General features: G+C 38.0%; 1 protein-coding gene across 7 annotated transcripts in view; it reads left to right on the forward strand.

The window, feature by feature from the left end:
* The window catches only part of arhgap32b (Rho GTPase activating protein 32b), a 103,916-nt gene that overhangs the window by 79,668 nt on the left and 5,909 nt on the right, over window positions 1-18,339 (forward strand). For 2 of the 7 annotated variants that reach the window (XM_058757518.1, XM_058757523.1), the window contains 11 exons: window positions 2,093-2,174; window positions 3,718-3,768; window positions 6,653-6,727; window positions 11,442-11,591; window positions 13,883-13,985; window positions 14,927-15,071; window positions 15,635-15,717; window positions 15,909-16,016; window positions 17,199-17,627; window positions 17,749-17,894; window positions 18,253-18,327. In XM_058757518.1, the coding sequence (XP_058613501.1) occupies window positions 2,093-2,174; window positions 3,718-3,768; window positions 6,653-6,727; window positions 11,442-11,591; window positions 13,883-13,985; window positions 14,927-15,071; window positions 15,635-15,717; window positions 15,909-16,016; window positions 17,199-17,627; window positions 17,749-17,894; window positions 18,253-18,327 (1,447 nt within the window). Of the gene's footprint in view, window positions 1-2,092; window positions 2,175-3,717; window positions 3,769-6,652; window positions 6,728-8,857; window positions 9,499-11,441; window positions 11,592-13,882; window positions 13,986-14,926; window positions 15,072-15,634; window positions 15,718-15,908; window positions 16,017-17,198; window positions 17,628-17,748; window positions 17,895-18,252; window positions 18,328-18,339 lie in introns of those variants that run through there. The other 5 variants (XM_058757520.1, XM_058757519.1, XM_058757522.1 and 2 more) reach the window with 5 other exon arrangements.

An 18,339-nucleotide genomic window follows, 5' to 3' on the forward strand; every position in this document is an offset into this window, starting at 1 on the left:
GATGTAATTTCTCATATTACCAAATATGACTAACAAAATGATGATCTCAGTTGTCAGTGCAAAACATAGTCTATGTGTAAAAGAATCCAGTCCAGTTTAATAGATGAGTTTGGCTCATCTTTCACCCGTGTGCATGGGTGAGACCCACTCGTGAGTCACTTAACATTCTGCCAAATTGCCAAACTATGCTCTCTTATTGGCCCACGAGCATATGCCCAGCATTGCCGTCTTTGTTTGGCCCTGTTGGTATTCAGTGCTTTGGCATGTTATGCCATTTCTGCATCTCCAGTGAGTCACATCGAGGGCCTTTGTAGGGAGACCAGTTCATGGTGGCATGTGTGCTGGATCCATCGGGGGGCAGCCTGACACTGAGCTCTGGCAGCCTGCAGCTGGGTCAGGTAGCCAGCATCTGTCTGCATGGAAAAAGAGTGCGCAGCAATGCCAGCTGCCACCACGAGAATCAGCACACACTGATGTCAGCAGGGTCGTCAGAGTCATAATCAAGTTCTAGTGTAGAAGAGACTGAGCTTTGCTAAAAGGTCTGTGATTGGTCACACAGTAAAGGTTATACTAATAGACATGGTTAATGTTTTCTGCAAGATAAACTCATATGATACAGAAAGCCTTGTCTTTTGTCATGGCCTTGATTCATAAATCTGAATAAAATATTCTGAATAAAATTCATAAATTGGTTAGTAGGTGATCAAACTTTAGGTTGTAAAATATGGCAAGCATGTACAATTGCCTCTGTGTGTCCTTTTAGTTCATGTTAGTGCATGAGAGACTGAACTTTGAATCTTCTTTCAGGTCCTTTTATCTGCAGGTTTATAAGTTAGGCCTTGAAATATATAATCCTCATGTTATTGTTTTCAGAGATTTTTTTCTTTGATATGAAACTAGAATGTCACCCCCCCACACAATAAAAAAAATTACTTAAACTTTGTCCTGGCATCCTCCATTGTCCTGGCATTAAATTATTATAATTAACAAGAACAGTATGGAATGTATAACAGAAAATTGCAAGTATTTGCAATCATGCAAATAGATCAGTTAACGTAATATTTTCAGTGGCAATATAGCAAATATAGCATTTACCCCAACTTCTGTTTACATACAGTGCAATTCAAGTATAAAAAAAGTACAAAAAGTTTGGGGTCAGTAAGAGATATATGCTTTTATTTTTAATTAAAAAATTTTCAAGCAAGGAAACATGAAATGAATCACAAGTGATAGAGAAGACATTTAGAATTTTACAAAATATTTCTATTTCAAAAAAGTGTTGTTCTTTTGAACTTTCTATTCATCAAAGCAGCATAAAATAATGTATCATGATTTCCGCAAAAATATTAAGCATCACAACTGTTTTCAACATTGATAATAATACAAAATAATTGAGCACCAGATCAGCACATTTGATTGATCTCTGAAGACTAGAGTAACAGCTGCTGAAAATGTAGCTTTGTTGTTCCAAAAAGAAATTGCATTTTTTTTAAATACATTAAAATAGAAAAGTGGAAATTTAAATCTTAATTGAATTTACTGCTATTTTTACTGTATTTTACTGTATTGATCAAATAAATGTACCCTGATGAGATTAAGAGACTTTTTAAAAATGCCCCAAAAAGACCCCAAAATTTTAAACGGTAGTGTATATTATTGTTTTCTCAGCTCTTCTAATTTGAGTTACAAATCATTCTAGATATGCTGATGCAGCATGAAAGCATATAGATGCCTGTTTTCACTTCATCACTCCGGTGGGCTCAAAATACGATCATTAATTAAATGAGATAGGGCTGCATTTTTAGAAACCTCTAGTTGTGATTAAACAAATAAAACTATTAATATAATCTAGCAGATATTATCACATGACTGTGCATAAAAATGTTCAGAATTCACTATTTTCATTATTTTAGCTCATTAGTTTGCCTAAGAATTATTATAATATATTAACACAGTTATAGTTTGTTATGACACAGTAACATGTTATTTTCTGAATGTGACTAAGTGCAGAATGTAGAGTGATACGATGAGCATTGGCATGTCTGTCTCCAGAGAGAGAAGAAGCTTTTCAAACCTTCTCTGCTCTTCACAGGTTGGCTTCTTTCCCAGCGAGTGTGTGGAGCTGATAAACGACAAGGTCCCACAGTCTGTTACCAACTCAGTGCCAAAACCAGGTACCACAAAACACACACACACATACCTCAAATCCTGCTGGGACAGCTCATCGGTTCCTCTGCTCACGTCTGTATTAACCATCCCATAACAGCTTACTTCTACTGCAGAGCATTATAAACCGCAGCAACCCAGCAACCCAGCAAACATCATCAGGAAAGCGAACGCAAGGTCACACTTGCTGTTCATATGCATTCAGATTCCTCCTGAGGCTGCTGGGCCTTTGAAAAGATGCAGGTTTTGGAAGGTTAGCTTGTTACTCATGTGTTGCAGTGAGATATTAATCATATTGGAGAGAGAGTGGATTGGAGCAAAGTGTATAAGAAGTGACGTGTTGAATCAGCCATGGATTGAGTCTGTGTGGTGTGTGTATTTGAGTGAGCTGGAACAGGTGCTGACTGGAGCCTCTGGGTCCTGTTGCTTGAATCACAGATCTTCAAACCTCCATGAAGAGAAGACTACAAGCTGCTATTTGTTGTTTTAGAGCCTGTCGTCCTTGGGAAGGGCACAGCTGCTTTTTAAGAAAGTGTCACTTCAGATTTCAACAAATTGGTTGTGAGACATGCAAGGTTTTCAGATTTCGAAGCACGTTGTCAACAGACTGCATGTGAAATTTGTGGTTCACACCCAGTCTACATTTTTTATTTTTTTTTCTCCCTCCTCACGAAGGAACCCTTTGACCCTTTTCATTTATTACATTCATAGTTTAATCTGTGTTGCACAGTTGTTTGCTTTCCCTCATTTCACTCCTGATGGTTTGTTGGAGAGTATGTGCCTTTAATGTACATCACACACTGTGGCACAGAATGGTACGACTTATTTCCCCTATTTACAGAATATCTCTGAAAGTACTGAAACGTCGAAAAAAACAACTTGATTAATAAAATCTCAAATAGGCTGTTGCTAGCTTTCACAATCCTAACAAGAGCAATACATTTAGTCATATTTGGAGAGGCTGTGGACCATGCGGACTGCTTTAAGAGAGGTCAGTTTACATCATAACTTGGACTAACTGGCCTGCCAAGCCATCCAGAGACTTATCCATCACCTGCAGCCGTTTCTGTTTGGTTTTAGCCATTTTGTGTATCAAATCAATGCTTATTGGCATCTGCAGAGGGGTGAATCATCATCATCATCATCATCATCATCATGACTCATCGGACCAATCAGAATGCTGGCTTGCAGTGGGTGGGTGGTAGGGCTCTGTGGTACACATCGCCTTGTAGGATTAATATTATCGCAGAGATGCAATGATGTGGCACAGCACAGTGTAATCAGCCCGAAAAAAGAGCCCCGGGGCTCTTGGCCGTAATTACAGCAATGCTTTTTACTGTTTCATTATTAAGGCCAATGCAAGAAACAAATGAGGTACATTAATTTCTTTGACTATGCAGAAGCTTTTTGCTGGGGTTTAGCTCTATTTTTCATAGCTTGTACATGTACTGACTCTGACACTGTATTTGGAATGTATGTTGCATTGCTTTGCACTTATTGCATGCATGTGTGATGTGTTATTTGACCATGCTTCCTCCACTGCTCCCTCAGCGTCCCCCTGCTCTGGTCTGCGGCCGGCCTCCTGGAGTCTGTTCCCACCCTGTGCGTGCTGGTATACTCTCCCCAACGCCTCTCGTTTTGCCTTAAAGGGCTAGTTCACCCAGAAATAAATAATGTCAACATGTACTCACCTTTGTTGTTCCAAACTCATGACTTTTTTTCTCCATGGAGCATGGACTTTTTAATTTTTAATTAAATTAATTAAAATATATATATATATATATACACAGTGGTATGCCAAAGTTTGGGCACCCCTGTAAATTTTCATGATTTTCCTTTATAAATCATTGGTTGTCTGGATAAGAAATTTCAGTTAAATATATCATATAGGAGACAAACACAGTGATATTTGAGAAGTGAAATAAAGTTTATATGATTTATGGAAAGTGTGCAAGAATTATTTAAACAAAATTAGGCATGTGCATAAATTTAGGCACCCTTGTCATTTTATTGATTTCAATACCTTTAGCACTGATTATTAGAACTCAATATTGGTTTGGTAACCTCAGTGACCCTTGACCTCCATACACAGGTGAATCCAATCATGAGAAAGTATTTAAAGGAGGCCAATTGTAAGTGTTTCTCCTCTTTGCATCTTCTCTAAAGAGTGGCAACATGGGAGCCTCAAAACAACTCTCAGATGACCTGAAAACAATGATTGTTGAACATCATGGTTTAGGGGAAGGATACAGAAAGCTGTCTCAGAGATTTAAGCTCTCAGTTTCAACTGTGAGGAACATTGTGAGGAATTGGAAGACCAGAGGCACAGTTCTAGTTAAGGCCAGTGGCAGACCAAGAAAAATCTCAGATAAGCAGGCGCAGGATGGTGAGAACAGTCACAGTCAACCCACAGACCAGCTCCAAAGACCTACAACATCATCTTGCTGCAGATGGTGTCACTGTGCATCGTTCAACTATTCAGCGCACTTTACACAAGGAGATGCTGTATGGACGAGTAATGCGGAAAAAGCCTTTTCTCTGCACACGCCACAAACGGTGTCGCTTGAGGTATGCTAAAGCACATTTGGACAAGCCAGCTTAATTTTGGAATAAGGTGCTGTGGACTGATGAAACTAAAATAGAGTTATTTGGGCAAAACAACGGGCGTTATGCATGGCGGAAAAACAACACAGCATTCCAAGAAAAACACTTGCTACCTACAGTAAAATTTGGTGGTGGTTCCATCATGCTGTGGGGCTGTGTGGCCAGTGCAGGGACTGGGAATCTTGTTAAAGTTGAGGGTCGCATGGATTCCACTCAATATCAGCAGATTCTGGAGAACAATGTCCAGGAATCAGTGACAAAGTTGAAGTTGCGCCGGGGCTGGATCTTTCAACAAGACAACGACCCTAAACACTGCTCAAAATCTACTAAGGCATTCATGCAGAGGAACAAGTACAACGTTCTGGAATGGCCATCTCAGTCCCCAGACCTGAATATTATTGAAAATTTGTGGTGTGATTTAAAGCGGGCTGTCCATGCTCGGAAACCATCAAACCTGACTGAACTGGAGATGTTTTGTAAAGAAGAATGGTCCAAAATACCTTCTGCCAGAATCCAGACTCTAATTGGAAGCTATAGAAAGCGTTTAGAGGCTGTTATTTCTGCAAAAGGAGGATGCACAAAATATTGAGTTAATTTTTCTTTTGTGGTGCCTAAATTTATGCACATGCCTAATTTTGTTTAAATAATTATTGCACACTTTCCATAAATCATATAAACTTTATTTCACTTCTCAAATATCACTGTGTTTGTCTCCTATATGATATATTTAACTGAAATTTCTTATCCAGACAACCAATGATTTATAAAGGAAAATCATGAAAATTTACAGGGGTGCCCAAACTTTGGCATACCACTATATATATATATATATATATATAATTTTTGGTTATCTTCTGTTTATTTATTTTTTTCTTGTTTGTTTGTTTTTTCGTTAGTGTCTTGTTTGTATATTCTTTTTTGTTTGTTTTTTGGACAATGTTTTGTGTGAGCTGGAAAGAGACTGGTTTTTTTTTTTTTGTTTTTTTTTTTTGTTTTTTATATATTCTTTTATTCTTTGTTTATTTTTTGGCCTTTTTTTTGTTTGTTTTTGTTTGGGTTTTTGTTTTTTGGTTTTGTGTGAGCTGGAAAGTAACTGGTTAGCGTACCGGTTTGGAATGACATAAGGCCAAGTAAATGCTGACCATTTCATTTTTGTATTGTTAACTATCCCTTTAAACACAAAATACATATAGTCTCACACCCTCCATCTCCTGCTCTCTTTTTCTCATGCGCACACGCACACACACACACACACGTGCGCACACGTTTGTTTTTGTGAAAAGTGGGGACATCCCATAGGCATAATGGTTTTTATAATGTTCAAACTGTATGTGCTATTGCCCTACACCTAACCCTACCCCTTACAGGAAACTTTGTGCTATTTCAGATTTTCAATACACTCCATTCTGTGTGATTTATAAGTGTTTTGAAAAGTGGGGACATGGGGTAATGTCCTGAAGTCACCTTCTCCTTGAAATACCGATGTCATACCCTTGTCCTCATTTGTCACAAAAACGCGCACACACACACACACACACACACACACATTATCATTATTTTATCACACTTTCTCCCTGCATGCATAAGTTGTCTTTTGGCAGTATCATAAAACTGTTTCTCTCTTGCATTGCAACTTAGAGCACTCTTATACATGTTAGTCTAGTGTTTGTCTTCACGTGCATTTTACTGCACCGTCTTGTTTATTATCATTTATAGCCGCTTCAGAACTGTTGTGAAACTTTCCCAGTGGCCAGGAAATGTGGAGTGAGGGGGGAAACTCTCCTGAAAGACTGCTAAGCTAATAGAGCTGCATGTGCAGCTGTTGTTCTCGTGTTCTCTAACTAGGTCCCTCCCTCTCCCCTTCTCTCCTCCCGGCATACAGATTTGGAGATGGAGAGTGTAAAGCAGGACAGTGCATGGGCACCCGACCCATTAAACCCCTACAGGCTGAGCTCAGGTAGACCAAACAGTTTATCCATGTACTATGTCTAACACGGACTAACCCTGAACTCTCCTGTGCATCTCCGCACGGTCGCCTACCACTCACGGGTGCTCTGAACACTACTGGCACTCTGTATCTTTAGAATGTAGTTTTTAGAACTGGTCTTTCCTAACACCACGTGTTAACTATATGAAGATTAGATGCAAGCACTACAAATATAGAGTCTCGTTTTTCACTTAACACTCTTCTGGTGTCTCTAGTGTGTGACTTTGACCCTTGTCTTATAGATTTACCCTGATAGCACTTTCTCTCTCTTTTGACCTGCATTTGAATGCATGTTACTGTTTAACAATGTTTTTGCATTTTATTTTACTTCTAGAGATGCATGATGTGTAGAGACTATTTTGGCTGCCAAACAATATTTAATTGTACATGCTTATTTCCCCTATTTTTATGTTTAGATTACCTTTGTCATCGTTAAATGTTCACTTAAAGTTAATCTTTACACCGGATCACAACCCCACGCACGGAAGATAATTCTCACAGAGCTGCAATTCCAGGTTTTCAAACAGAGATGGCGACAAAGAGGCAAAACTTATGGACTGCAGCTTTAAATAGTATAGAATTGTAATGCCATTTATCAGTTATCAGCCATATGGGAATATTAGCCAGTGTTGTATATTTCATTGTGCATACTCATCATCCCTATTGTTGCATGTTGATTATCTTTGCCATCAATAAACAGGCACTTAAAATATAATAAAAATAAATAACTTTAATTATTTTCATACTGTGCACTATGATGTCTAAAATCATGAATCATTTAAATTGATTGATTTTAGTTTTACTGTTTAATTTTTCATTTATGTAGACAAAATAGAATAGGATTTTAATGTCTGTTATTTATTGCTTGTCATCCTTAACATGAAAATTCTAGTCGATACTGATAATTGTTTTAATATCATTGCATCTATACTTATTTGACTGTGTCAACACTTAATGTGTCTGTATTTGAAATGAAGCTTGTAACTTCAGTTTATGGCACTGTTCCACCACTCTTTCAAGTGCACCAGAAAGCCCTATTGTGAAGTTATTTTACAACACACTCCTGGGCTGATTTACATGACCCTGGTTAGGAAAGGCTATAAAATAATCCCATCTTTGTCTACTGACAATATGAACTATAGTCTCTCCATGGCGACTCAAACACATTCTTGTGTACTGCCTTTGTACATGCTCAAATACAACATACCTCTCTGCTCCCCTGCAAAGATTTAGCCGAGCAGCAAGCGCCTATCAGACGACACAAAATACCTTATGAATCATTCACCTCATTAAGCAAATGCCCCATGTAAATGGTTAACCACATACTGTCCTATCATGCAGGTGACGTAACAGTGATAAAGGTTGCTGTAATATTTTATTTACCAAGGTTTTCAAGCATGAATAGGGCGTATTGTATGTTATAAAAATGCCTGAAGTATAATAATTTCTTGTTCTTGTGCAGACACTTTCACATTCACAGACTAAGTTGCTTTTATTTCATTCCCTTATTCTCAGCTGTAGCAGGTGCTGCTCCAGATGTAGCTCCCTTAGCTCCCTCTCACTTCCTAACTTTCTTGTGGGGCAAAAATGTCTTCCTCTCAGTGGAGTAAAGGGCAGCTGCCTCTGTGAACAAGCCAAGACAGCTGGAAGGAACTGTGTGAGAATGAGACAAACTGTATTAAGTTTACATAGCAATATGTGTCCGTTTGTCCTACAGGGGATTGTGTACTTCCTTACTGGTCTGTTCTGAACTGTTCTGTTCACTTTTATGTGAACTTCTGTTAGCTGTTGGGTTGGGAAACCAGTTTATTGGTGTTTGTTGTACTCGTGCACATTCCTATTAACTCTCATAATGGTTTGTGTTTTTGTTTTATCATTATTAGTAGTGTTATCATTATGTATAGACACTACCTTTAGAAAGTTTGGGGTCAGTATGATTAATGATGTAATTTAGCAACGATGCATTAATGTTCAAAAGTGACAGTAAAGACATTTATAAAGTTACAACTTTTTATTTCTTAATGTTTTGACTTTTATTGTTCATTTAACACAAGCGTTACCTTGCAAAACACACATCTGTGTGTTGTTTGACAATTTGGCCACAAACCTGTTGCTTTAGAGTGCAGACAAGCTTGTCTTTGTCAGTTCCTTATTGCTGTACCATGTCAGTCTGGGTTGTAAAAGCTGAATGGAACATGGACTTGGCTATGAAAGAGTGCATTGTTGTTGCCCTGGTGGTGTAGTCAAATGAGTTATATTTATGTTCGTCTGGCTTCTTGTTTTGTTGTAGTTTTACTAAGTCGTATTGAAGCTGTAGCCTAAATAGAACATCACAGGAGACAGCTGTGTTGTATTGCCATTGTCTTTCAGGGCACATTCATCACTCGATAGTGGATATCTGATAAATGCAACAGCCTGCAGGCTGAAACTGTCGCTCTCTGGGTTGCCTGGCTGCTCACGCCCCGATCTCTGCAGTTAGAAGCCAGCACTGTTGAAAGTTGATATTAGGGGCTGGACAAACTCCGAGAAGAAAGAGAGGAGGGAAAAAGCAGAGAGGAAAGAATGCATGCTGACTATTAGCTTTTACCGGCTGGCAGGGAGAGTGAGAGAGGGAGTGCGGTCTGTGATGATCCTTCACCGTTGTGTCTCGAGCTCTCTACCGCAGCTGCAGCCTGGCAAACTTAAGAATACTCAAGTACTGTTTTTCTGTCCTTTTTTTTTCATGGATATTTCACATTGAGGTAAGTTATGAAGTTGCCGTTTTAGTGCTAATAAGATTGCTAAACTATCTCAGACTTGTAGATGCGACTGAAGTGCTTTCTATAGCCAGATTTGTGTGTGGTTTATTCATTTGTAGTGCTGAAAACAATAGCATTTTAAATGTGTGCACTGGTGTTAATTTGTGATAAATGCATTTTATTGACTTTGCGATTAGAAAATAGTAGTCTTAATGAGTTTAACAAAGTCATTTGTGTTTTCTTAAAAATACATTTTTAGCAAGTCATCGGAAGTCACGTTCTGAGTGTTGATTTGGAGGGAAAAAAAGAAAAACGTATAATGTGTCAGGCACGTTGCGCTGTAACGTCATCAGTGTCTCCTCAGCGGAGGTAAAGTGCAGCCTGGAGGAAACACTCATTCTTCAGTAAGTCTTCTTGCCGCTTCTGTGAAGTTCAGCACATGCCCTGTGTTTGGTTTGTTGTGGAGTTCAGAATAAGAGGATCTGTGAAATGTGTTGCAGTTACTTTATTGGCTCTTGGAAAGTAGAACAGGAAATTCCTACAACGGCTCTTTTTATTATTAACCTCGACTGGATATGAGAGGATTAATTGCATCGAGACCAGCTGCAACTGCTTGTTGGAAAAATTGATAACTTTTATGATGAAAAATTGTGAATAATATGCCTTTTTAAAAGGTAAAAAGACACAAAGGAACAGATGAGATCACAGCTGGCAGATGTCCCCTTGCCACGTCCACTGTGGTTTCAGCGTGCAAAGAATCACACATCCTTGAAATCACCAGGGAGTTAAACTGTTAAATAACAGTGTAATATTTGCATTTATTTTGCTAATCATTTTTACTCCGTCTCCTGCTAAATCCACCACATGTGCCCACAAACATAAACACAGATGGACGAGTTTGTGGTTTTCAGGAATCCCAGCTGCATTTGTAATAGCTCTGAAATTGTTTCCGCCAACAGATTGTTTGCTGATTCATACAGCTTCATTATGCAAACAGTTATTTGGTTTGTAATATTTAAGCTTGCTAATATTTTATGAGGAACATCAGAACAATCCAAGTTAAATGAGCAATTACAGGACTCAAGGTTTTCTAGCAAATCCAGTGGAATTATTTTGGTGCGTTTGTGTTCCTGTCAAATACTTGGAATTTCTCTCTTGATACGTTTCCTCTGAATCGTCCAAGAGCTTCTCATGCAAATTCTAGGTCAGGCTGCTGATTGTGTTTTTTTTTTTTTTTGTTTTGTTTTGTTTTGTTTTGTTTTTGGGCATGGTGGTTAGTGTCAGGGTGTAATAACAAAGCAAGCTGCTCCAGAGACCGAACAGCTTGAGACGTCCTTCCTGCTTGGCCTCCTTCAAAAATGAAATGAAAGGAAACATTTATTACTTTCATGAGAAGACTTTTACAGATGTTGTCAGCCACTCATTTTCAGGCTTTTTTCTTCCAATGCTGAGATTAGATTAGACTTGTGAAGTCATTCATAGTTGATTTATATGCTACTGTACTTGCGCCTCTGTAACAGTTGCATTGATATGCAGAGAATAAAGTGGTTTGATTTTGCTCTACCAAAAGTAGAACAAACACCCAAAGATGGAGGATGTACTTCCCTCAGAGGAATTTGGGTGAATTAATAATTCTGCTCGGTTGACGAAACAGCCCTTTGTGATCTAGGTTATTCAAGCAACACTTCCAATGGAGGATTTGGGAAATTCCTTCAGTAAAGGAACAGGGTTAATGCCTAAACCCATTATTCTCACACAACCTAGTGCTTTTGCTTTTTTACTTCATAAGATCTTGGCTCACTGACATGATGTGGCTGGCACTGGCCTGTTGTTAAACCGGATTTTCTTGGGGTCATTTGTTGTTGCGCTGCTTGTGATTCACAGTGCAGTTTTCCCTGATGTGAAAATATTATGTAAATTTGCATGTCTTTATTTTTATCTTCCAGTGTCCAAGAAACACGGGAAACTGATCACTTTTCTGCGCACATTCATGAAGTCCAGGCCGACCAAGCAGAAGCTGAAGCAAAGAGGTATCCTCAGAGAGAGGGTGTTTGGCTGTGACCTAGGAGAACATCTCCTCAACTCTGGCCATGACGGTGAGATTTGCCCCCTTCTGGTCCTACTCAAACTCGCACTCATGCTCCAGAAAGTGCTTGACACTAATGTGACACCGTGTGGGTGGGCTGGAAAGCATAGCTAACCCCCCTCCTCTAGAATCACCCTTGGATCTAGCTGCATAGGTTGTCATGGCATCTGATTGGCTTAAAGCGGTCTAAAGGTCAGGAGGAATGGTTAGGGGGCCGTGTCTGGAGATTTCTTGCCCATTGATTCAAAGCTCCCTGGCAGCCTTCAGCATTTGCTCCATTTGTTTGACTTCAAATCCTCCCTGAGCCATTGCCTGCCCTTAAAATCTAAGCCTTGTCCTTTTCAAAGGGGATCCACGCAACTTGATACGACTGCTCGACCATTACATTTAGAAGGAGGGGGAAAAAAAACATTGCTTTTATTAAATGTTTCAGAATGGACATTCTTTCCCTCAGGAGCAAGTATCCTCAAAGCAGAAATTCCTGGTATTCTTTAAAAATGTCTTCCTACAAAAGGTCATCCGTTGTAGTTGGTTAGATAGATGATAAAGTTTAGGTTTACTACCTAGATCTGAACCTTTCGCTCTCTTCACTGTCCTCTCCCACCCATGAGCCCACTCAGCTTTAATGTGTTTGTAAAACGGGTAATGGCTGAATGTGTACCCTCCGTCTCAGACGCTCTGATCTCAGAGGAACGTGAGACGAAATGGCAAAACACTTTATTCAAGTAGAGAGTCGTTAGTATGGCTCAGTCATATTAACATAAAGCTCTGCAGACCTCCCTGCAATGCACTTATTATACTCTTGAACAGTGTTTCGCTTGGGAACAAAACACATTAATCAAATTTTTCTCTTTCTCAGTTGGTGCCATAAGGATCTTGGCTTCTGAAGTAATTTGCTGTATTTTTCAAAGTATTGAAAGGGCTCAAAAAATTCTGCTGACCAAATCGAGCCAGTAGTTTTATTGTTGCCCTGTTGATGTTTCCACTGGCTCCACTGCCTTTTTTTTTTTTTTTTTTGGGCAAAAAAATCTTTCTATTCAAAAGTAGGGGGTCGTTAAGATTAAGAAAATAATCCTTTTAGTCAGCTAGGATGTATTAAATTGGATCAGAAGTGACAGTAAAGACATTTGTAATGTAAACAGTTATTGAATAATATTGAATATTTTAGTATTATAATAAATTATGTGCTTTTGAGCTTTATATTAACCAAATAATCCTGAAAAAAATATTAAGCAGCACAAATATTTTCAACATCGATAATAAGAAATATAACACTGAAGACTGGAGTAATGGCTACTAAAAATTCAGCTTTGCCATCACAGGAGAATGTTGAATTTTAAAATATATTAAAATAGGAAACTGTTTTTAAAATTGTGATAATGTTTTAGCTTGAAATAATTGCAACCTTGGTGGGCCCAAGAGACTTTTCTTTTTTTTTTCAAAAACTTTAAAAACCTTACTGACCCCAAACATTTGAATGGTACTGTATTTGTTTTATTTTTCTTGTCTTTACAGCAAATTACTAGGTTTTGCATAAACAACTGGAAATTATTCAGCTATAATTTACCTCAGTGATGGTTGTAAATTTATAAACACTTTTGCAGGAAAAAAAGATTGCGATTTTGTTTGTCATTTTCAAACCATTCTGACTGATGCTTCCAAGAATGTCACGAAGCATTCTCAGTTTTGACAATTTATCTATGTTTCCCAGCTAAACAGCTTTAGCTTTTGAAGACATGAAGAATGTATTACTGGCTTTATAGGGCAAGTGACAGCTCCTTTAACTGGCCTGAAACACACTCACGGTGGCCACAGGCCATCCTTATTGTGAAGCGCTGACTGAATGATTTTTGAGATGGCTTAGAGACTAAACTTTCTTGCATTTTTGAGGATTTTGTGTTTCAGACAGTTATGTCAGGAATGTAGATGAACAGCTGCCTCTGAGAGACTTGGACTCACTCATCTGCCGGATAAAGTTTGTCAAGACTAGAGGCCAGTCAGGGTTGTCTGTGACTATGATTCCTCTGGTTGAAACATCGCAAGGTCACGTTGGAGATCTGGAGTTTGTCTAATGCCACTGGAGCAAATGTGAAGCTATAAACTCTGCTTATACAGGAGAGCACGGACTTGTTATCTGACGATCGGGCCTGTCTCCGGCAGTCGTTGAAGTTATTTATAGCTTACAAAATCTGAAATTTACTGCACAAAGAATCTGGCATTCTATTCCATTGGCATTTTGACAAGTCTCACACTTTACGTGCCAAAAAGGATGCTCCAGTAACATTTTGTCTAAACCTCTAGTCCCCCAGGTACTCAAGAGCTGCACTGAGTTCATTGAGAAGCATGGAGTGGTTGATGGAATGTACCGTCTCTCTGGGATTGCCTCCAACATTCAGAAGCTGCGGTAGGACATAAACACACTCCCTTAATTGCAAGTAGCAGAGATAGGGATTTATCATACCGCTTGAGAAACTCTGAATGCAGTGGCTGAATATTAAGCTGCTGCTAATTACATTTCATAATGGGAATGTTTGTATTCTTGAATACAGGAGGAAATGAGTACACCAGTGATTAGATGGGGGTTTATTACCAGGTCCAGGACAAGTTGACTTGTTTGCTTGGCCGATTAACAAGTTTTCTCTCCCCTACATGTAGTTTTGTTATAAAGCTATAATAAATATTTTTTCCAATTTTATTTTTTACTTGTGTAAATTGTTAAATATTACACTATCATTCCAGTCTGTGGTCTGTCTGATTTTTTTTATTTTATTTATTTATTTTTTTTTTTTAGTTTTTGAAAGAATTTTCTAATATTCTCCAAGGCTGCATTCATTTGATCAGAAATACAGTAGAAACAGTAATATTGCGAATTATTATTTTCCATTTTTGTTAATTTATTCCTAATAAAGAAGATCTGAATTTTCAGCAGCAATTGATTCATTGTCACTTGATCCTTTAGAAATCATTCTAATATGCTGATATAGCACTCAAGAAACATTTCCTATTTTATTGTTGAAAACATGTTCTGCTTAATATTTTTGTGGAGGCTTTGGCATTTTTTTCAGGTTTCTTTGAAAGGAAGTTCAAAAGATTAGCATTTATTTGTAACATTATAAATGTATTTACTGTGATTTTGATCAGTTTAATCCATCCTTGCTAAATAAAAGAATTAACTTCTTCATCAGCATCGACCACTGGAAACCAATTTTTGTTGTCAATTCCTTCAAATGTTGATATTAAAAGCTAATGTTATTTAATCAGAATTCACTTCAATTTAGGTTTTAAGCACACCAAATTGTCTACGATAGTGTATTAAGCCTAAAACACTTTCTTTCTTCACTTTAGGCATGAATTTGACTCTGAACAGATCCCAGATCTGACAAAAGATGTTTACATTCAAGACATACACTGCGTGGGTTCCCTGTGCAAGCTTTACTTTCGAGAGCTTCCCAACCCACTTCTCACCTACCAGCTGTATGAGAAATTCTCGGTAAGCGTTTATCCCAGAACGACAGGCCTTTAAAGAGGCTTTTCTCAAACTCACACACTCTTTGTCATACAAATAGCTCCAGCTGAGAGCACCTATTATATTAGAACAAGCAGCCCATACTTATGATATCAAAACCTTTTTAGTTCTTGGTGTGGTAATATGCGTGGGTCTCTTATCTGAGACTGGCAAAACAGCGCAGGAGTCATTGAAGGCTTGAGGCTATTCGTTCTATTGATTGCTTTTAATGAGTATACAAAATGAATTGCTTGTCTCTTAAGAACCCTGCTTCACAAGGAGTTCATCTGCATGCCAAACAAAGCAGTGACATTTACAGCATCTGGAGATAAGTCGCTGCAAATGAAAACGGCTAGAGTAAAGAGTGTGTCAATGTTTTCAGGTTGCTATGGAAGCAGTGAAACTATAATGCACAGGAAATGCGATTGACCATGTGCTTTTGTCCACTCGGTGGTATAATGTGAACATGGGTTTTGAGAGTATTTTTGTTGGTTAGAGCTGCTCTAGATGCAGTGACCCTGATTTACACCCGCTCTTCGCCTTTTTAGGAGGCTGTGTCAGCAGCCACGGACGAGGAGAGGCTGATCAAAATACATGATGTCATTCAGCAGCTGCCGCCTCCGCATTATAGGTTTGTAAATGACCACAGTGCCCTCTGCTGGTTTCTGGAGGACTTGCAGTTCTCTTTTCAACATTTCAAGGCATTGTTCACTTAAATGAGTGTGTGATTCTGAATCTAATCCATTATTGCTCATTTTACTTGGCATCAGATTTTAATGGATCTGTAGTTTTAACGTTCAATATTCATGCTTTTTCTTGTAGAACCCTTGAGTTTCTTATGAGGCATCTTTCACACTTAGCAACCTTCAGCTATGTAACAAACATGCATACGAAGAATTTGGCCATCGTTTGGGCCCCCAACTTACTGAGGTAAGATCTCTGCATGATGCAACTGTAATGTATGTGAAACAGATACTCAGTTTTACAGAGCTGGGTAATTACTTACCAATTGTAATCCGTTACTGATTCCAAATTTCATGACAAAAACGGTAGTTAGTAACGTAATCTATTACATTACACATTTTAGGTAATATAGTCAGACTACTTTTTGATTACTTTTGACCTAAGTCGTTTATCACATTGATTTAAATAGGACAATCTTGTACCATAACGAGATAAAAATGCAAAGAAAAAGAAAATATATTCCATTCGTTATTATTGACTAAATGAAGTGCATTAAACATTACATTTAATGTTTAATGCACATTAATGTAAGGTTTCCCAAACTGAGGTTCGTCAAGGAACTGCAGGGGGCTTGTGAGTTTAATGAATTGCAAAATAATGAATTAAATCATAAAAAAATGTAAAATTGAAATAAATCATTTTAAGATAACATCAATCAAAATAAAACCCTAACTAAAAATGTAAATGTTTTATTTGTTTATGTGACCATGTGCCTTGCATGTCATGTGACCATTAACCGCATTTTAAGTATTTCTTATGTAAATAAGAAATAATGTGAATTTGTGCATTTTAATATGTTTAAAAGACAAAAGCCTTCCAAAGACAAAGTAATACATGATTAAATAACCCTCTGAGTGATAATTCAAAAAAAGATTGTGTTCATCAGTAGTTGATGTAATGTTGAAATGCTAAGAAAACACTTCTTAAAACTGAAATGATTGTTGTAAATCCAGTGGTCAAATGCTGTGTGGTCTCTCAAATTTCTGTGTAATTATATCCACCTGACTGCAAAATGTCAGCAAAACTGGAAGACTTTCAGAATGTATATAAGCTGTAGGCTATTTTAGAAAAGAAAATGTAAAAGTTGAAAAAGAAGAATTGGGGAGAATCAGTAAATTGTGAATAATTTATTGCTATTGAGTGAATAATATGTAATCATGTAATTAATAAAAAAGTAACTGTAGCCTGATTCTGAGTATTTAAAAATGTAATTTTATCTAATTACAACAAGTACTCAATTTTTGGAATCTGATTGTGTAATCCAGATTACATGTAATCATTTACTACCCAGCTCTGCAATTTTGTAACTATGAATATAAAAACCTAGTATTCATAACTAATCTTTGCTTTTCATTCCCAACTTAAAAGGTCAAAGCAGATAGAATCAGCTTGCTTCAGCGGCACAGCAGCCTTCATGGAGGTGCGAATACAGTCGGTTGTGGTGGAGTTCATCCTCAACCATGTGGATGTTCTCTTCAGCCCCAAACTGAGCTCACTCATACGAGAGGGAACAGGTATGCAATATGGACAGATTTCAACATATTTTAAATTTTTTGCACTGCTATATATTCATCACACATTTTTTGTCTTTGTAGGACACAACTCTTTGTCTCGGCCTAAATCTTTGCTGGTACCCTCTCCGTCCACAAAGCTGCTAACACTAGAAGAGGCACAGGCACGTACCCAGGCCCAGATCAACTCACCCATCACTGCAGACAGCAAGTACATAGAGGTGGGAGAGGGTCCTGCAGCCTTACAGGGAAAATTCCACACAGTCATTGAATTTCCTACTGAGAGGTATAAAGCGAGCTTTAAAATGTTGTAATTTTTTTTTATGCTGTCATAAAGAAACCAATTATATGCCTGTTATTCTCAAAGTGTTACATTTTGTACGTTTTATCTTTTTTTTCTCTCCTAGGAAAAGACAGCCCATAAAGTCTAAAAAGTCTCCAGTTGGCAGTTGGCGGTCTTTTTTCAACTTGGGCAAGTCTTCCTCGATGTCTAAACGAAAACTACACCGCAATCCCAGTGAACCAAACGAACTCAAGGCCATGGCATTGGCTGGTTAGTGTTGTGCCATTTTGTCATCTTTAAATATTAGATTAGTCATTAACACAAAATAAACCCAGAGGTTAATCAGGCCTTGTATCGTGTGGAAGTGGTTTATTTTGCAGTAATGACCAGCTGATTGTATATTAGCCTGCTAATTACTCTGCTATTTACTGAATACATAAATGGACATGAAATATTGATTTTAGTTTAAATGATTTTATTATGTGAGAGCAGAGAGACTGCAGAGTATTTACGAGAGACAACAATATCTGACCACAGATTGACCAATCAGAGTCAAGTATTCTAGAACTCTGTTTGGTTATGTATAAGCAATTTATTATAACTTCTCTGTTCCCACTTTATTGCTCAGGAGGAAGAGGAGACACCGGTACTCTTCGGTCTGCCAAAAGTGAGGAGTCTCTCACCTCTTTACATAACGTTGAAGGTAACAGACTCT

This window comes from Onychostoma macrolepis, chromosome 21, assembly GCF_012432095.1.
Source record: "Onychostoma macrolepis isolate SWU-2019 chromosome 21, ASM1243209v1, whole genome shotgun sequence".
Classification (NCBI taxonomy): Eukaryota; Metazoa; Chordata; class Actinopteri; order Cypriniformes; family Cyprinidae; genus Onychostoma; species Onychostoma macrolepis.